A 21,191-nucleotide genomic window follows, 5' to 3' on the forward strand; every position below is an offset into this window, starting at 1 on the left:
CCAGGCCTGAAGAGGATTGAGAAGATGAAATGCAGCTGGAAGCTGAGGGCAGTGGGTCCCCTTCTGAGACAACTTAGCTGACTGTGACCACCATAGTGGGAGGCAGCTGAAGACACCTGGCAGTGCTGCTAGCTTACTGGAGAAATGGTGTTGACAGATAGCAGGTGGGATCGAGAGAGTCTCTTGAATAGTGACGGCAGTGACTGCAAGCTTTTGACTCCTCCCCATGTGCTATAAACTATGCTACATGCTTTCCATATGTGGTTGCTCGTGGTGGTCATAGGAATCCTGAGAAGATATTTTATAAGTGAGAGGCAGATATTTTACTGGAAGAGGCACAGGAAATTTAACTTGCTCAAAATCCCATAGTTAGTAAGAACTAGGACTGGGACTTGCATCCAGGTCTTGGATTATTTAGAGCAGTGGTTTGCAAACTCTGGTAGACATTCAAATCACCTGGAGAGCTACTGAATGAGATTTAGGATCATTAAAGTAAGGTGTCGTCCCCAGGGGATTCTGATATGACCAAAGTTTGGGAACCACTGTTTTAAAGGAAAGCGAGCTGGAAGGTGAAGGAATTTGAAAGCTTCAACCTTAACCACTGTTTTGTACCCCACATACATCAAGAGAGGGAGGGGTGGAGGGAGGTTGGAGTGAATGGTCTTCCCTTTGTCTGAGCTCCCATGGTAACTTAGGTCATGGACCTAGGAGAGCCATCATTATAATACACTATAGTCCGGTGTGTGTTGTCCTCCACACACCCCTCATTGGCTACAATGGGCTGTGGAAGGACAGGGGGTGTCTTACTCTTTGAGAACTTATCCATGCCTGCATCCCTGCTACCTGCCATGTTATATGTGCTCATAAAACTTTGTTGTTAGAATCAGCGTTTCAAGGATGGAAAGGACCCAAAAGATCGTCGAGGCTCTGTGTGCACCTGATCTTTGAATCTCTTCTATAAGAGTTTATTCAGACTTGGCTTGAACCCCTGGAGGGATGAGCAACTCATTGCTCCTTTAGCCATCCTGTTCCATTCTAACAGCACTCAGTGTTCTCAGGCTCTTCCTTACTCTGAGTCACTACAGCTTTCACCACCTGTATTGCTTTCAGCCCTTGGAGACACACAGAATAGATCTAATTACACTCCCAGTGTTTGAAGACAGGGCTTTTGTCTCAGGATTTTCTTTTCTAAAGGGTGTAAAACATCTCCAATTTCTTTGGGCATTCTCATACAAGGGTTTCAAATTCTTTTATCCAGATCATTGTTCTCTGAAAAATGACTTTTTTTTTGCCTCCTTTCCAAAGAAGAATGCTCATACCATATATAGTATTGTGTATGTTCATTACAGGATGGTCCCATTACTCCCTTTTTTCTAGACTCCCTATCTCTATTAATGATAACACTATCTACCTTAGCTTTTTTTTTTTAAATGACTATAGTATTAAGTTGAATCTAAATGCACTGAAAATCTTTACTATTTTGTGTGCACTGCCGCTAAGCCATTCTCACCCCTTCCTGCACTGTGCAATGGTTTATTTGACTTAGACTTGAGACCATTCTTTGATTTTGTTCAGTTCAGCCCTGGATTTTTAATATCTAGCACATCACGATCGACGAGGGCGCAGTTCTTTCATCTAGTGTATCAGCTGTCCCTCTTGGCTTCATGCCATTCATGAGTGAAGAGCTATTTTAGAGAAGTTCATGACAAGTTGGAGAGCAAAGGCTTCTTTGGGAAGAGTTTTTTCTAAAAGACATAATCGCCTGTCTCTTAATCCTTATAGTGACACGTGTGACTGCCTTCATCTCTCTTCCTTCCGTGCTATTCATACACCAGGACACCTCCTTGCCCCGTAAAGAGGTGGACCAGATTGGGAAGGTGCTGCGGATCTTCTTCCTTCTACTCTGTGGTTCTGCCTACAGAAGCTGTTGGTGGTTCATGGGTGACAATGGAAGAAATACTTTCTGTTCAGTCCAGTCACCAGGCTGTAAGAGCGGTGTCGGCTGAGAGGCAAACAGTGAGTGGATACAGTCAAAACCGATGAAGGGCTTCGTGATGAACAAGAGCAGTGTCGGCTGAGAGGCAAACAGTGAGTGGACTGATACAGTCAAAACCGATGAAGGGCTTCGTGATGAAGATGGAAACCAGTTGGATCCTGGGAGGGCAAATCCAGAGGCTGGCACATGGGTGGCACCTGCCTTGGAGAATTAGCAATAGGCTTTCTTCTGGAAACCATCGTAATCAGTCTAATTATTCAGTTCATCCTTAGTATTGTGCAAGGCTTGTGGAAAAGCCAAAATCGTATATGTAAACAAGTGATCTTCCTGAGTGTCAGCTAATAATTGCTATTAGGTGATTCACTGAAGCTTTGTTCAGAGCCTACCTTTCTGATATGGGCGATGATCTCAGTGTATTAGTTTGAACCATTTACAATTGTCATTTTGTTCAAAACCAGTCAAATATCAGCAGTTTCATGTGATTCATCCCAGTAGCCGTTTGGCCTCTTTGAAGATTATCTTAATTCGTAGAAGCATAGAGTCTTTGAGATAGACTAGATTTTGGGGAGTTATCTTTTAAAACCCCACTCTGAATCTCTTCTAGGAACCCCCTGTTCTTGTGGAATGTGCTTGCTCCTATGTCTTGCAGGAGCAACTTTTAAAATTTTAAAATCAGCTCTCCTGTCCTTATCTAGCTCTCTCTTATTTGGGCTGTATGTAGCTGTTCCTTCAGCTGTTCTTCATGTAACGTAATTTTGGATCCTCTACCATTTTGATTATGCTTTAGACATACTCCACCTGAAGGGGGAGATGTAGGGTGTTGTGCTTAAGAGCCAGAGTTTGCATTTGTCCCTTAAAATTAAATTTCACTTTTGCCTGTTCACACCCGTTTGGACCCTGATTCCGATATCTAACAAATTAGCTATTCCTTTTGGCTACTGTTGAGGACAACATCTGGATAGCGTGCCATGAATATTCTCAGCCACATCATTGATCAACATGTTGAGCAGCCCAGGCTTTGCCACAGGCCACTGGTGACCTCGCTAGAGCAAGCAAAGCAAAGTCCATGAGGAAGGTCAAGGAACTGCCCAGGGATGGGCAGGTCTGAGGCACAGCTGTGAAAGTGAGTGGACATTTACCTCAGACCCCGCCTCTTCCCTTTCAAGCATTCTTCTCCCAGTCCTATACCGGCTGTCCTTCCCCTGCTCACAGTGGCCAGCGTCCTCAACCTGTGACTGACTGCATGTCTCTGTCCTTCCGTTACTTACTTGTCCCTGTGCCGCCTCCATCATTGAAGAAAGACCTTTAGCTTGGCTTTCTAATGCTCTCACGCACAGGACAGTGTCAGTGAGGAATCCGAGTGTATCTTCTGTTCAGGCTTGCATTTTAATGAGGGAAGTGGCTTAATAACCTCAGGAAATAATCTGTGAAAGAAAAAGCTTTATGTTTTAGTGGAATCTGTGGAGGGGGATTGAGGAGAGGGAGGTGGCGGCCACTTAAAAGGAGCACTCCCCCAGTGCTCCTGATATCATGCCCGACCGGGGTCAGAGGTGAGGTCAGGTTAATGTCCAGGCCCTATTTTCTGTTTCTGAAATCTCTAAGATGTGTGTCTTCCTTTCTCTACCAGCACTGAATTAGACGGGATAGCTAGTGTCATGGTTACCATCACAGCCTGGAAAGCCCATCTGTCGGCTTAGAATCCTGACTTCACCCCTTACTAAGTAGTGTGACTTTGGTTCTAGGCCTTGCTTTTCTTACCTTGAAAATCAAAAATCGAAGTATAGCAATGTCTGTCCCATAGAATTGTATTTAATGAGATGATACATAGCCATGCTTTGTCTATAGTAAACAGTCAACAAATATTACCTACTGTTATAATTATCTTTATTACCAAGTTAACGAATTTCTTTTAAGTGCTTAAAATGCTAAGATACGTGTATTTCTTCTAACGCCCTTCCCTCTCTTCCAAATTCCTGGTCACCCTACAGATGTGGCTTCTCTGTTCATCGGGCCCCAATCCCCACCCCCTTCACTAACTGCTTAGTTCCTCTAGAAACATCAGGTGGATGTTTCCATTACCTTCTGATTTTACGTAATTACTCTTTTCAAAAATCCTCGTGGCTTCATAAGAATTCAACATTGGCACTTGGCACTTGCAGCAATTAGTGACATTTAATTTTTCTACTTCAGTATGAAAAAAGAGATGATATATGTAGATTTTACAGTGGAATAAAAAGTGAATGAAAGGAAAGTCTTGGCAGAGATAACTTGCTTCCCCCCATAATCTTTTATTATTTTTTTTTCCATGAGTGACTTCCTTCCTCCCCTGAAATATTTTTTTCCAATTACCCAGAGTGAAGGAAGGAAGGATGAACTGAAAATCATCTGAGGTGGGTGGGATATATAGGTTTGAGGGGGAGACAGTATTAGCTTAAATGATGGAGGCCTTCGACTTCTGGCCTGGTTCCTGAGCATTACATCTTCCTCTTGCTCGTTTCTGTAAGTAGTTTCTTCTCTCTGTATTAGTCATTCTTATGACAGCTTCATGATGGCCACAGCTGCTCACCAATGACTTTGCTTTCGTAGCCATTTCCATTCTCCCAAGCTGTAAAAGCAGCTATCTCCATGGGAATTTTCCCCAAAGGATGTAACATAGTTTAGAGGACCATACGTATATTTTGCATATAATTTACATATGATTTGCAGTCTGTTCTAAGGCAATTTCAACTTTGTGTGTCTTATCTACTGGTGATCTTTTTCTCCTCTTGTTCTTATATATACCCTAAGAATCTGTGTCACACACAGACGGGCACAAAGAGGGTGGAATACAGCTATGGAAAGAATGAGGGAGGGGGTAAAAAATATGAGACATCTAGTTGGGTTCCAGAACAGTCCCTGGATCCAGCTAGAGGAGCATTTTGTCTGGGTATGACATCTAGATAGGAGACACTTCAGTTACTTTCTATTTTTTTGTCACTATTTTTAAAAAGACATTGTAGTTCCATCGGAATTTTGTGTTAGTAATTCTTAATATCCTGCCTATCAAAGGGTCATCCAAGCCCACTTCCTGTTTCGTACCCACCATTAGGTGAACTTTTATAGAGCTGGCTTTTGAGTGTTGGTTGAGGGTCTGTTTTAACTCAGAGCTCAGAGTGAGATTATTTTGGAAAGATGTGGTCCCCTTTGCTTCCCTAAGCCCTTGTCTTTCAGCAGCCCTTGAACATCAGAGCCGGAATAAATGCCAGCCTCCAAACCCAGCCAGGGTGCTAGTCCCACAGATGGCTGTGTGGCACAGCGGGGGCACTGCCGATGTGCGTTTTCACCCTCTGTTTCTGAGGTTGACAAGAATGCCTATCTTCATTTATTCTCTTCCTCATCAACCACGCTCCCAGTCTAGACACCTTCTCCTTCCTTATTAATTGTAACCTTTTCCATTAAGATTTTTTTAAGCTTTTTTATCTGTATCTATATCGGAAAACCATATAATTCCCTTTTTAATGTAAAATTTTCTTTTATTATTGAGTATGCTTAAAAAAAAAAAGAAGAACCTCCAGGATATCTTACTATCCCCGGACCCCACCAGCCCTTCCAGGTTAAGTCCCAACGCTCTAGTCACTTTTTCTTTGAAGATTTATTTACTTACATGGACACAGACCTCTTGTCCATGAAGAGGAGGTGATACACCTTTATATTGTCCTGACTTTCTCGTAGACCTCAGTCCTACATTGTTAAAAGCACCCTAGACATTTTTGCTTGAGTGATGCTTCTGTTTCTTCAACTTATCATGTCTAAAACAGAGCTCATTATTGCCCTTACTCCAAATCCATCTCCTACACCCATCCCATCTTCCTATTTCTGACAGTGCTTCACTCAGTCTCCCATCCTCTCCTCCCCTGAAGCATCTCATTGGTCACTTGAAGCCTATCGAATCCTCTTTTTCCCTTTTCCTTCCTGCTGCCATGATATTAATTTAGGTCCCTCGTCTATGACTAACCTTTCTGCCTCCATCTCTTTTTTCTTATAATCCATCCTGTCCACACCATTGCCAAAGTAATCTTCCCCAACATCGTTTTCCCTGGGTCATGCTCCCGCTCATGAACCCTCAGTGCTCTCATCAGCTGCAAGATCAAGTCCATTTTCCTTAGCCTTGAAACTCAAGGCCTCCATACAATGTCTCCATCCTCCGATCCCGAAGATGACCTTTCACTTTTTTCTTATGTGAACTATTCATATTTGTTCATACCTACCATGTGCCTGGCAGTATCCTATGTACTTCTGGGAAGTTGAACAGGAAAGGCCTTACAAATGCTTTTTGTGATCTTGGGAGCTAGTGGTGCTACCTGGAATGTTTTCTGTCTGAACCCTAAATCGTCTTTCAAGGCCTATTCCATTTTTCACTTTTCTCTAGAAACCTTTTATATGCATCAGGGCTCTCCTCATCGTCCAATTGTCCTTATTGTCTGAGTTCGTCATTTGACACTTAGCAGTTTAAACATTCTTTCATTCCTCATTCAGTCACCAAACACATACTGAGCACCTACTGTGTGACAAGGTGCTACGCTAGGTGTGGCCTCACACATCAGTCTATTTTTATATCAAAATCAAAATAAACAATAGCCCCTATATAAACCTTACCATGTGCAGGCACAGCTTTACATTTATTTATTTATTTAATCCTCAAAACAATTTATGAATTTGGCAGTTTTATTATCTAAATTTTACAGCTAGGGAAAGCAGGGCACAGGGATGTTTAGCGACTTGCCTGGGGTCAAAAGCTAGAAAATAACAAAGGTAGGATTCAAATCTGGCTCTGAAGTCCTTGATCTTAACTCTTAAACTTCACCGTCAGGCAATATCATACATGTGTTGTGTAAATAGAAACACACACACCTTCCCAACTAAACCCTAAAGTCCTAGAGATCAGTGACCATGTACCATATGAGCATGTATCCCCATTACCTTATCCAGTCTGCAGATAGCAGTTACTTGAATCTTTTGGTTGATTGATTGTTGGTTCTTGCATTCACTTTGGAGTGGGGAATGCTAAGATTTTTAGTAGCAAGTAGGAGTGTTTTGGGGGTGGAAGGAGGGAGAGACAGAATTTCAGAATAGACCTGGACACTTAGGGATTCTTGGTTTCCCGTTCTTAACTCTCTGCAAGCTATGAGGATATGTTTGTACAAGATAAAATCCCGATGTAAAAGCTCTTGAAAGTGGAATAAAAAATCCCTTCTCAAAAAGCAAAACAAAACTCAAACCACATTATGGTTACATAGTTTCTCTTGTCCCTCATGTGGTTTCCTGTTATACTTGTTCATGTACATTTTGCTTTATTGCCTGCAAAACCAAAGTTTTGATATCAGGATCCCAGATCTGTATTCCTGGCCTAATATTTCTATTTAAGGTTTTTATACATTGAAGAATATAAACACTTTATTTGAGTTGCAATAGTGCAACAACATATGTAGCTTAATAAAACCTGGTAAGTACATATTTGCATTTTAAAGACACAGGTGTTGAGTTATTTGCATTTTGAAAGGATTCTTCCTTTTACAAAAGGATCCACTGCAGGGTTCCATTAAATATCCAATACCCCTTACTGCATTTATCATACAATTTAATTTGCCAAAATTTGATTTATATGCCACCCTAAAGGGGTAGTTTTCAAATTCTAGTGAGCATGAGACTCACTTGGGCAACTTATTTAAAATTCAGATCTTTCCTCCAGCTCCTTCCCAAGACTGTAATTCATTAGGTCTGAGGTGAAGCCCAGGAACTTCACTGTTAATAAACATCCCCAGGCGGTTGATGTAGGTGGTCAGTGAAATCCATTTTGGGAAATACTGCTTTAAAGAACCTATGTAGCACATAAATGGGGTCCAAGAATAGGGGGGCTTCTTCAGGGCTTTGAATACCCTCTGACGACCAGGTATCCTGCTTACTCTTCATTTGGTAAAGTCTGAAAATATTTATTTGGGTCAGATAAAGACTAATCCACTTCTCTTCTACTCACTCCTCCAAGCTGTCAAACATCTTTGTCCTTTCACTTTTAAATTAAAAAAAATTCATAGCCCCCAGCTTTATTGAGATGTAATTCATATAACTGTGTAAATTTAAGGTGCACAGTGCGTTGATTTCATACATTTATATATTGCTAAATGATTACTACCGTAGATAGCATCAGCTAACATCTCCCTCCCATCCCATAATTACCATTGCTTTTCTGTGGTGAAGAACATTTAAGACCGACTCTCTTAGCAACTTTCAGGTATAATATACAGTATTATTATCCTTTCATTTTTAACCTATTTTAATCTTAAATGTCTTCTGGGACCTTCCTTATTCTCATTTCTTAACATTTACAACCCTCCTGTGAATAGTCACCTAGTGAATCTACGTACCTATTCTGTTCTTATTTATGCTTCCACATCCTCTACCTGCTTATCCCAGGCCTGTCTCCTTAATGCTCTTGATCCGGATGCTAAATGCTATGACCTGGCCCAGAAATATTAGGGTTTTTTGAAACAGTTACTTCTGCTGAAGTTTCTCTTAGCCAAATCTGTGGCCCGTTGTTCTCTCTCTCTCCCTACTATCCCCTCCTACAAAAAGACCAAAAATTAATTTTTTTTAACAAAGTGGATCTGAGAATGACTTGCTTTGGCATGATTTCATGCCTACATGAGTATTAATCCTAGGCCTTGAGAAATAAATGCCAGAAACGTGCATCTAAAATATGATTATAGTTTAATGAAAATTTGTTTAAAACATAAACTTCATGACATTTACGGCATACATATCTATGTATTTAATATATCATTGGTTTTTTAAAAGTCAGTTGCTTGACCTATATTTTGCCTCTGATTACTTTTCTAAATCTCTGGTAATCTCCAAAAACATTTAGAGATTTCCATACTTTAGAGATTTTTCTCCTTTATTAATCCCCTATATCCCTAAATTTCACTCCGGGTAAAGGTTCTCTGGCGTGATCTGGATTTTGTGAAACATCTCCCGTAATAATAAAAGCAATGGAAGAGCAAATAACTGGTGCAGTTGGTTACTGGTCGGAAATCTTTTCTTTTAATAGATTTATCAGGGCTTATGCTTCCCTTGAAGTAATGAGCTCTTAATCACCTTGTTTGACTTCCATAAGGACACAGCCAGAGGTTGTGCTGTACTGTTTGTTTATTAGAACTGTGGTGCGTGTGCGTACATGGGGTGTGTGTGTGTGTGTGTATACGTGTGTGTACACACACACACACACACACACGACGTGTGCGTACATGGGGTGTGTGTGTGTGTGTGTGTGTGTGTGTATACGTGTACACACACACACACACACACACATATACCTTCTTTAACCCATTCAGTGCTGAGCTAGGCCTCTCTGATTAAGGACAACAGACGTTCTAAAGAAAGATGGTGTTGGAGAAGCGGTGGAGGGAAGGGGTATGGTTGTCGCTGGGCTGAGATGAGGGTGGTAGGGGAAATCATTTCAGGTCATCTCTACAACTCTGGCAAGCAAGAACTCATCTGATGTGTTCAGTACCATTCTGTTTTTGTAGAAAAGAATACTGTATCTAAAAGGGGGAAAAAATGTTGAATGGTAATCTCTGGAAGATGAGGTTAGAACTAATTTTTTTTCTTTTCTGAATTTTCCAAAATTGCCACAGTGAGCATGTATTACTATTAAAAGCATATTTTTTTAAAAAGAAAGAAACCTACTTTGCTTAGCCTCTTGAGTCTCTTTCCCAAGGGACCTAATCATTAATAGATATATCTCGAATCCTACCTATGCCATAGAACAGTGGTGAAAGGAAAGTTCTCGTGACAAGCCCAGAGCAGTTCAGCAAACAAAAGTCTGTACAGACCAGAGAGTCGGGCCTTCCCGTGCTCATCGTGTGCTCCTGAGTATGTGTGTGTCCCTGTCACTCCTCCTTTTACACAAGAATTAAGAGAAGATTGTACTGCATTCAGAATTTTAACTTTGTCTTCTCTCTTTTTCCTTCCTTCCCCCCACTCCCCCTTTCCCTTCTTTCCTTTCCTCAAGGCCTCTCCCACCTCATGATGAGTGAACAAGGTAGGTGCTTTTTGCTTGTGGGGCTGCGGCTACCAGAATTGCTTGCCTTCGTGCCTCTGGCTGGTGGCTCAGAGCCTCATCGACGCTGGCAGGCCATTTGCTGCCTGTCCTTCCTGTTGTGGCAGTGAGGCCACCCTGTGGTGGGGGGTACCTTCCCCAGTGCATCGTGGTTTCCCGGCCCCATCAGTCCCTCGGCTTCTCCATGCTGCACTGCCATTTGTCATAGGGCCTGGCCCTGCCGGGCTGCCTCCAAGAGGGAAGCATGAAACAAGGCATGACGGCATCGATAATGGGGGTGAATGCAGCTAATTTCAGAGCAACAGAGCGGTTAACTTCCTCCTGCTTCTCCCCACACCCCATGCTGGGGCCCAGGGTTGGGGGAGAGGAGCTGGGCTTCTCCCTGAATTTCACTCTGAGTAAAGGTTTGCTTTTTTGCCTTCCCCTCCATCCCACTGCCCATTGTAATGACTTTCAGCCCCTCATGGTGAAAGGAAGCCCTTGGGGGTTGACTGTGTTCAGTTTTGTATAAAAGCAAAACCACCAAGAGAACATGCTAATATCCTCATGGCAGGATTCTAACTCATTATACACCCTGAAGAAAACTGCATATAAAGATCTGTAAATTCAGCATCTGCAACCTAAAATATTCAAATATGCAGGGAATGAACTGTGCAAGAAATTCAGCTCAGCTAAGCACAGGGTGGGCTGTGAATGAAGCCTTTTCCTCCTAAATAAAAATTTTCCACATTATCAACCTAAATCAAGATTTGAGAACTAAGCCTACTTAAAATTGTCTTTTCCTTCACTGTTCAATTGCTACTATTGTGTTCCTTCTGAGCCTTGGGATGATTGCAAGATTGGTCTACCTGCCTTGCCCTGACATCAAAGACTATACTTTTATTTCTCTTATCTTTTCCAAATACACATGGGACTCAGAGCCTCTTTTGGAGGACCAAAGAAAAGGGGAAGGACAGCTATTTCCTCATTCTCCTGTTTTTCTTGCACTTTTGAGGAGGGCGGGGCAGCACTGAAGGGACCCTCCCTCCCCCACTCCCTTACATTGGATCATCAGGCGGTGTTGCCACAGAGGGCGGTATGATCAGATTGAGGAACCACCTGGGCCAAGAGAAATTTGTTTATAGTGTTCAGGTAGCTGCGCAGGTGGGCAGTTGAGGGCATCCTGACTTGATAAGGTAGAGTAAGGAGGAAGCACACTTTTCCAATAGAATTTGATCCTCCAGACCTGAGGCAAGATGCACAATTTGAACTCCAGACATTTCAATGAAAGCACAGCCTGGTATAGAGCAGACGTCAAAGAACAGAGCTGGAGGGAGGAGGTCAGGTGAGATTTCCAGTGTTAGATGGAGGAAGAGGCTGGGGGCGAAACCCCTCTATTCCTCTTGTAGGTGAAGTTATCTGCCCACAAGGTGTAGTTATCTGCTAACAGCAGGTAACTATGAAGTGGGTATGAGTAGAGGACACACTCATGTCGACCTAGTGTCCAAGTAGTTTGAGAGAGTTAAGCACAACTCTACAAAGTCCCAAGCTCTATGAATTGCTGGAATTTAGTGGCCCAACTTGGATAACAAGTTGCACTAGAAAAAGCAGACCCTCAGAGTCCCGATGAGAAGACGCTCTGCAACCTGTGCTCCCAGCTGCCCTTTGAGAGTCCTTCCGGCTTTTATAGAGGCTTGGAGGTCTGATTCATCAAATGGCTGGTGTCATAAGTCCAGGCAGGTGAGATAGGCTGATGGGGACTTCTTTAACTTTAATTAGGTTTGTTTTAGACCCACTGATGCAGCACAGGTATTTTTGGAGGGCTAAGTCCCAATGATCTATGAAAAGCATGTGGAGAACTCCTATTGTATACTTTACCCACTCTTCTGCCCGTTACTTCTCTTGGGCACCCAGATTGATGTGTGCATGAACAGAGAACTCAGGCACACCCAAACACACATACTCTGGGGGATCTTCTAGAAAGAAGATTCTTCAGGCAATCAAACAGTGACAGACATGACATATTGTGAATTCCTCTTGAGAGAGGTTTTTAAGAAAGGATGCAGAATTCTCTGGGTGGTCAATGCCACTAAGATTTTAAGTTGCAACTTGCATTTTAATTTGTTTTTAAGGTCCTTTATCTATATCTGTCCTCCTCATTTTTTCCCATTTCCCAGCTCCTCCTCTGTTCTCGCCCATGTGATGATTACCTGAAAAAGCAGCTCTACTTCCTACCAATAGTCTTTTCCTTCTCCTTATTTCTTCAACATGGAAGAGATTTCTGTCTGGTTTCCACCCAATCTCCAGAGTTTGTTTCCGATGTACATAAACATGTGCGGAAATACTTACATGTGTCGTGTGCAAACCACCTATATTCATTATGTTATTCACTATTGCTCCTCATGACTCATATAAATGTTGGGAAAATAAAGGAAAGCTTAGCTTCTCTGACTTTCCCTAACCAATTTTAGATTGTTTAAGTGCATGCAGTTTCACATACATGGGGCTATGCGGTGCTTTTGCATGCAGACTTGGTCTTGTTTCTAAGGATGGGAGAGAAGAAACTAACGGGAGGAAGCTTAAACGTGAAGCCGATGGAAGCAGCCTTGCTGGTCCCACGGTTTAGGGCTTGTTTAAGCTTCACATCATGCAGTTTGTTTTGTGCTGCCTTCTCAAGATATTGTAGTGCTTCTGCTGCTACTATTGTGGGTTTTAGTGTGTGTGACATTTCTTCATGCGTCTGCACTGTGCTGATGTTTTACTTTCCTTGCTCTTTCTCTCTCTCTCTCTCTGTTTCGCCGCCTCCATGGTGGACACCATGCTTCCTCTACTTAACTGGACCTTCCACTTCATTTCTGTAGGTAGAAGTAAAGGTATAGATCATTTTATTTTTATCGTTATAAATATCAGTCTGCCTTCTGAAATATTCATGTATCCAAGGGGAACTGTTGATTCTGATGAATACAGTCCAGATAATAACTTAGTGCTTTTAATAACATCTAAAAAGATAAATAAAAAGCCAATGCTGTCGTTTTCCTTCAGTGCCCTTCGTGTTCTGTGGTTGGGGGTGGTTCTGAGTTGGTCCACCTCCCGCTAAATCCAGGATGAGGCTTATCCATTATGGCGTGCTTTTCTTAGCAGGAATAGGGGACTCTGAAAGTGGTTATGCAGTGAAGGGGAGATGTATTTTACTTAATGCAGGATATTCTAAGAAACTCTCCCCATCAATGTACTGAGGGAACAGGGGAGATGTGCAATGACGTACCATTGTTTCTATTACTTGGGAATAACTGAATTTGGGGATCATATCAATGAGGGAAGGATGATAGATAAAAAAAGGGAAGAGGATTGGTGAATTGCTTGATATTTTATTTAATGTAAAATTTGAGGAATATTTATTTTTTTGCCTGTATTTCTGTGAGTGGAAATATTCTGACTGGGGGTGACGAGCTGAGAATGGTGGGGCCGGGGGTGTGGAATAACATGAGAAATACAGTGCATCACATTGCAAGGAGAAAGTGGAGAAAGACAGAACACTGGATTTAACTTACAAAGCCAACCTTTGCCCAGTAGGCTGGGAGGGGGGCGGTGCCGAGCGGGTGGGTTTGCTCCAGTGCCCCGACGTGCCGCTCAGCGCTTCGCACCTTGGGGTAGCACAGCTCACTCATCCATTCCTAATCAAAGCTGTCAGCGACCTGAGCCCGGACAACCTGGCTCACCAGCTCAAATTGGATTAGCTGTTCGGGAGTGAAGGGAGAGGTTAATTGATAAGTTATAAATATGTATCTGCATTCGGTTCTCTCCTCTTCCTCCCTAACTCTCCAGCCCCTGTGTTTTGAAGCTATGTGCTGTTGCTTCCTGCCAAGATCGGCTAATAACAGAAGTACGAAATGTGAATTCTGGCATGAGGAGGGTGAAGAGAGGTGGGGCCGGGGCCGGGGCCGGGGCCGGGGCCGGGGCCGGGGGAGATGAAAAGTTATTGAAAACACCGATTTGATGACTAGTGAACTGGCCATCTCTCATTTGAGTTTCATGCTTTTCTGGATTTTAAAAATGTTACATGTGGTTACCTTGGAAGCAGCCCTGTACTTACGCTTTGGGGTTGGTTGACTGCCTATAACTTTTATGCTTATTGCAAGTGGGTTCATTCTTAGAAATCTGTCATGAGAACCCTCACACTTCTTTGGGTTTGGTATCTTTTGAAATGAGATGGAAAAGGAGGATGAGGAAGAAGAATAATAACTGAAAGGGTCCATCTGGCGGTAACCTCCACTTTGCTACTTACTCTACTCAACCAGAGGCTGCCAGCGATCTCTTATAGGCAAAGCCACCAATCTTTGCCAGGACTCGACCTTTCTGAAGCATGTGGCACAGTGTAACCTGTCCCTCCTCCCACCGGCTTCTATGAGAATACATTAGAGTCAGTCTCCCTTCCTTCTTTCCCCACTCACCCCATCTCTCTCCTTTCCCTAATCGCCTAAAACATCCCATAAGATAAATGTTTTTAGTGTTTTTAGGTTTTGTACACGTGTATCCTCATTCTCCAGCTGCTGCTGCTAACACTGATTGAGTGTTTCCTGTGTGCCATTCATTGGGCCATGTGTTTTCTGTGCCTTATCACACCGAATCCTCATAACTGTTTTATGGGGTAGGTGATGGGTTAGCCTAGCTTTACAAATAAGTGGAACACGGCTGAGAGAGTGTAATAGCTGAAGTCCGATGGCTACGAAGTGGAAATGAAACCCAGAACCTGAGCCCCTAACCACAACTCTACACTGCCTCTCTTGGATCTGAAGATGGCCTCCCTGTCTACACCTCTCAGCTGTCTCCCTGGCACTGACCTGTCTCAGGTTCCAACATGCCACTTTGCACTCTCGGTAACACACGTCCATATAAATATCCTACCCATACTGTCACCTCAGTATGTCTAAAGTCAGCCTCCTCACCGTCTGACCACAAACCAGCTCCCTTATTTTTGTCAGTGGTGCCCCCATCTTCCTTATCCCCTGGAATAAAACCCAGAAATTGCCTTCTATCCCTTCTCCTTCCTGAACTTGGCGATTTCCTGGTGATTGGTTGAAAGAGATGTCGAGATTCTCCTCCTGAAGGTCTCTTGCATCTCTACTGTCAACACTCTAGTTCAGTTCCCAGTTAGCCCTTATTAGATAGTTGCCCTGGCCTCGTTAGTCTCCTGCTTCTATTTCTTCCAGTCTGTCCAGTAACCGAGAACTGTTTAAGCTCTGCTGTCCACCAAATGGAGTGCAGGATTAGCTATCTCGCTTTCAAAGCTGTCCTTAATATGGTGCTGTGCACCTTTAACCTTCTCTCTTGTTAATCTTAGATGCAAAATCGCTGTCAAAGAGGACACCACATAACCTTACTGGACCTTTCCTTGTCTCTAGCTTAACTTACTTTGCCTCTCCTATAACAACCCCTCCTCCCTTTTTTTTTGCCCACCCAATGCAATCACACGTCGATTTCATTTCCTACTTGATGCTGTTCTTGAATGCTCCATTCAGGGATGGGCTCTCCCTCCATGTATTTTATGTTAAAGTTATTTAGAAATTGGGCCATTCCCCTCTGCTAGATGGCAAGAAGACAAACATATTTATTTGTTAATGTCCAGATGTATCTAGCATAGTGGGTCGCATGTGGAAGGGACTCGAAATCTCTAATCCTTCTTATCCTGCTGTCAGTCATCTTCCTAAAAGTGAAAATAAAGCAAAATTAAAATTAAATCGGATCATGTAGCTCATCTGTTCAAAAGCTTTTGATGGATTCTCATCGTATAGTTGTTAACGTGCCTTCCCAGCTTTATTTTCTACAACACCGTGGCCCATGCAACACGGTCACCTCTGCCAGAGCCCTTGTCTCCTAAAGTCCGCTCGCTCTGCCTGAATTCACATTATGGTTTCCCGCCTCCTGTCTGTTGCTCAAGCTCCACCCTCTTTCTTGAATGTCCTTGGAATACCCTCCTTCTGCTAACTCTCTTTTAAGGCCTCATAAGTCTCCCAGACTTTGTGCTTCCGTGTAAGGTACCTATGCCAAGCTGTCTCGAATTAGATTTACTCATGTGTTTCAGTCCCACCCCGCCCCTCCTTAAGGAGCGGAGGCCGTGTTTTGGCCATCTCTGTCACACGCACCGCACTTAGCTCAGTACTTTGTACAGAGTTGTACACCAACTTCTGCCCCTTATCACTGCCCTTATTACCCCAAACAGCTGAGCAAAGGAGCTGCAGTGGGTCATGGAGTAAGCATAGATGTTCTGTCTGCAGTTCCCTCCTCATCCAGGCCTTCTCTTGACCCTGTGTGTGCATGTGACAGAGGGAAACGGTCGTAGATTATACCAAAATAAAAGTGGGAAAGGTCTTTGGATTTACTGTTACGAGCTTATCAAAGAAATAGTGCCTCAGATTTTGTCATTCTTTGAAGTCTAGTGATGAAGCAGTAAACTTGTAGTGGAAATGATTGTGACGTTAAATCTACAAAACCGAACAGGATGTTTAGGCTATAATAATAACTACCAGATTCAGGAGACCATTGGGTTGCATTGATCCAAAAACAAATGAGACTTTATCTAGAAGTGTCTGACCAAAGGAGTTATTCAGCAGCCAACGAGGAATTGGTCAGCTTTTTTGACCTGATTCTGACAGCCTGTATTTAAGTGTTTTGGCCTCCATCCCCCTTTTCTTGTTAATTTGAGGATTGCGCATTTGGAGTTAGGTTACCAAATGCTTTCCCTTGAAACTGAACTTGGAGTAGGTGTTACAGAATCAAATGCCTACAGAGGCCTGGTAGGTATCATCAAGAAGCAGATCTCATGGTAAGAAAAACCTATTGTAATACAATAGAGAGTGGTGGGGACTGTGACAAACTGGAGAGCAGAAGTCTTTCCAAGGGCAGCAGCCTGTACTCTGCTCCAGCTGATTGCTGCCATGCAAGAATGCATGCCCAATGCCACCAGGTCCTCAAGATAAGTCAGAAGTGGATTTTATAAAAATGTTGGTTCATGGCATCTTTCTGTCTCTGTATGCATGGATAAACACACACTTGTGTGATTTGACTCAAGACCCACAGGTTTTTGACTTTGGGCACAAGGAGAAAGGAGGAGTAAAATATATTCCTCCAGTTCTCGTTGGTTGTCAGTAGTCGAGGTAGTCATCGGCAGCATGCTTAATTTTCTCTTTGCCCGTAACAGTGGTCAGGGCACCCGGAATCTGTTCTACCTTTGGCACTAATTCAGGGAGTCCGATTTATGTGTTAGAGGAAGTTGGTTTTGTAGAGTGGGGTGGCCTTGCTCAGGGAGGGTAATACAATGTTAAGAATGACTGGGGAGAGAGGTAACTGATAGCTTCAACAACTGCCAAGAACTGGCATGATTTTTAAATAGTGAGGATGGCTGAGAACATTTAATTTTTTTTTCCTTTAACTATACAGAACTCTTTATTTACTGGGCTAGTTAGTGTTGACCCTAATTCTTCAGAATTTAGAAACCCCTTCTAGTTTATTTATACGTAGTTATTCTCGTGTAGATTTGACCATTGGCTTTCCAATGCTGAATTAATCAACATTGGCCAAACTGGAAAGAGATAATCAAGCTACATAAATTTGAACATGATTTCATGTAGATTCTATTTTGCTGGTAATAACATTAAGAAAACTGATTTGAGGAGTTGAGCCCCCTCTTGGCCCTGCTAGGACTCGAGAGCCCTGCAAATAAGTTACTGCTTTGATAGCCAACTGTTCATGCAAATTAGTAAATGCAATGCCAGCTACTAATTATGAAAATAAACTCATCTGTGCTCTATAAATATCTAATTATAATAAAATAGAGGCAATATTACATTTCCATCTCTTGTCTCATCTGTTTCTCATCTACCACTGATTTGTCCTCTTGACAATGAATAAAATCACTTTGTTTTTTAAAGAAGTCTGTTTTCCATGTTTTTTTTTTTCCTTCTAATGTTTTGAAAGTCTGCAGGAGGAAAATAGATTTATTTTAAACATAAAAAGTATAATTGCCGGATTTTAACAACTTTGTGTTTTCGACAGTGATGTCTTCAAAATGGTGCTTTAAAAATATGGGGATTTTTTTTTTCCTCGTTTAGAAATTTTTATTGGACACCAAAGACATTTTTTTAGAACAATTGTTTCTTGGAGCATTTTAAAAAATGCGTAAATGTGAACAGTAGATTTATTAGTAAAATGTGCTATGGATCTATGGATCAATGGGATGATTCAATTAAATTCTAATTGATAATACATAAAGGAAATATTTCTCAGATTTCTAAGCACCATATTTATTTCCTTCTCAATTATCAATTTGGATTTATTGATTATACACAGATTTTATGTCTCGCTCTCTTTGTGTGAGTGTGTGTATGTATAGTAAAACACTTTCTCCTCGAAGGTAAATAGTGATCTACTTGGATAGACTTTTGCTTATCAAGCTGAGTTGGCTAATTTTACAGGATATGTAATTTTCAACTGTAGATTCTATGTATATACATATTAACTTGACTTTGATAGCACCTACAAGTAAAGGATGTTTTAAATGAAATTGTTTTATCTTTATGACACATCTAATTTATAAAGAATTCAAAACAGCAGCCTGATGAATAAATAACAGAACAAGTAAAGTACACTTCCTTATGTGCTTAGGCTGGTATACACCATGGAGTGTTTCTCAGGCGTGTGGGGCAGTGTATTGTGTATCTGGATATAAGTACAATTTCTCCACATACTTATTAATAGGTTTATACTGGTCGAGTATGTTCTCACATGTGGCTTCCATCTGTAGTATACTGAAAATAACACATTCCAGGATGATATGCATCTGAATTTAGCAGATTGTCAGCTTTAACATTTGAAAGCAATGTTTATTCAGCATTCAACAGTTATTGACAGAGAGCCCCTGTTATGTCTGGCCAAGTGCTAGGTGTTTAGGACACAGGGCTGACCAAACAAATATGTGACCGGGCCTCTAACACCTGGCTAAGAGTCCATAGGAGTTTGAAAAATGGCTTTCAAAGGTAACAACCACCTCTCGAAGTCTTAGGAGAATTCTGTTTTCAACTTATTAGTATGTATGCAGTTTCAAAATTAATTCTATTTATTTTAAAGGAAATTGTCAGGTAATAATTCGGTTAGTCAAATGACCTGGTCTTTAAATTCTCAGAATCAGTAAAGAGAATATGCTTTGTGTGTGAACACAGGGAAATTTTCATTTATTTGTCCATTTATTTATTTGTTTATCTTTATTGAAGGATAGTACACATCGTGCAAAGTATAAAAAATCCACACTCTGAGGAGTATAGCTTAAATATTTTTTAATCTATAGACACTCATGTAAATACTATCCAGATTGAGATATAAAGTGTAACCATCACTTTATATGGTGCTGTCGTGCCACTTTCTGCCATTTGTTTTTAATAAATACATTTATTCTGTCCTCTCCCTCCAAAACTGTGTGTATCCATGTAATCAGCAGGCAGGCTCCGGATTGCTTTAATTTTCATTAAGTAGGATTAACTTTGTGCGAGAAGGAAGCATTGCGTTTTTCACTGTATGTAAATAGAGACAAAAATGTTGCCCTTGGGTGAGGTGTAGCTTTGCCCTCTTTTTGATGATGCTCAGGTTTCCCTCTGTACCAAGAGAACATCTAATTGATATCTTTGGGTTTTTCCCTTTTTCCTGAGGCGTTTAGTGGCGAGTAGAACCGAAGAGGTAGAAAAGACCATATGCTTTGTAAAAAACCAGGCTAATAATACTTTTTGATGGACGTCTGATTTTAAAAGTGCCGCATCTTTCATTAAAATTTCCATGTAAAGTAAGGGCAGACACAGTACATGAAAGCTAATGCGACTTCCCCGTCTTGACATAATAACAATCACAAGGAACCGGAGATCCCAGATGGCAGCTTGGCCTTTGCCATCCTTTTAATAAGCTACTAACTGCTAATTATTTCACTCTTTTGGGCAAGTTAATTTACTGTTGACTCTTAAAGAGATACTGCTCTTTTTTCTCTCATGCCACACACAAAAAAACAGAGCCTTTTTTCCTAGAGCTGTGACAAGCGCTGCTATGTAGGCTGGAAGTTTTCCAGCTGATTGTAACAATGATGGCAAGTATTGGGTGGAAAATGTCACTTATAAACAATACTTTCTTGGATTCTTTGAATATAGAAAATTAAAAAAAATTGTTTGGCTCAGGATCCAGTGTGTGTGTGTGTGTGTGTGTAAAGGCAATAGATCAATAGAAGGAGAAGATCTAAAATTTGGAGCCTATTGAAGAGTGAAAGAACAGCTGCCTTTGAAATGGTTGCTAATTCTGACAATTAATGCTGCTTTGTGAGTGTGTGATTTTCTGTGATGGCGGTTAGGAGGGATGATGGTGTGTAATGGCTCATTTCCTAGGCTTTATGGTAATGTAGCATGGTGAGGACCAGAGTACTGAAAGAGAATCGGGTCCCACATGTTCTGGAGCCTTTTTTAAGTGAAAGGCTGCAAAACATTCTTTTTTCTGTACTTTGACTTCCTTAGGATGGTTTTATATTTTAGCACAGACACAGATTATTAAATGAGTGACGTGCAAGTGGGCTTGGATGCATCAGGAGTGAGTGTTTGGAAAAGAACCTTGTTTGCGATGAGCTGTCTGACAATCAAAATATTTACTTTAAGATAAGCTAATGACTGTGCCTTGCAAATGCCTGCAGATCCATTATTGAAATGAGAGTCAGTACTTTGGCTCAATACTATCCAAAAATAAATCACAAACCTCAAATACTAGTGTGTGTGTGCATGTGTGTGCTATACTTCTCTGAAAACAAAATGTGTGTCAAACAGCAAAGGTAGGAAAATTTCTCAACCTATTTTCTTGAAATATGTAAATCGAATTTAGCATGTTACTGTGATTAGTTGCTCCTTAATACTGCTGTTAAGAGTTGTTACATGACCTAAAATATGCATTGAAAAAACACACTCTCCAATTATTGGTGATATCTCTGAACATGAACTTGATAATGTGAGTTTCGTAGTCCAATATCATATCTACAGTGACTTGTGTGTTATGCAGTTGATGGGAGGACTGTGGAACTCGAATACTAACCATTTGCTTATTGTT

General features: G+C 41.6%; 1 protein-coding gene across 2 annotated transcripts in view; it reads left to right on the top strand.

Annotated features, from left to right (window-relative positions):
• NRXN3 (neurexin 3) overlaps nucleotides 1–21,191 on the top strand; it is a 1,437,186-nt gene that overhangs the window by 103,611 nt on the left and 1,312,384 nt on the right. The window contains exons 3-4 of one of the 2 annotated variants that reach the window (XR_003044103.1): nucleotides 10,044–10,073; nucleotides 12,932–12,943. Coding sequence is in view for 1 of the 2 variants with exons in the window: in XM_025042053.1 (XP_024897821.1) it covers nucleotides 10,044–10,073 (30 nt within the window). In the remaining variant the exon portion in view is untranslated. The remainder of the gene's footprint in view (nucleotides 1–10,043; nucleotides 10,074–12,931; nucleotides 12,944–21,191) is intronic. The other variant, XM_025042053.1, reaches the window with a different exon arrangement.

This window comes from Pteropus alecto, unplaced genomic scaffold, assembly GCF_000325575.1.
Source record: "Pteropus alecto unplaced genomic scaffold, ASM32557v1 scaffold8, whole genome shotgun sequence".
Lineage (NCBI taxonomy): Eukaryota > Metazoa > Chordata > Mammalia > Chiroptera > Pteropodidae > Pteropus > Pteropus alecto.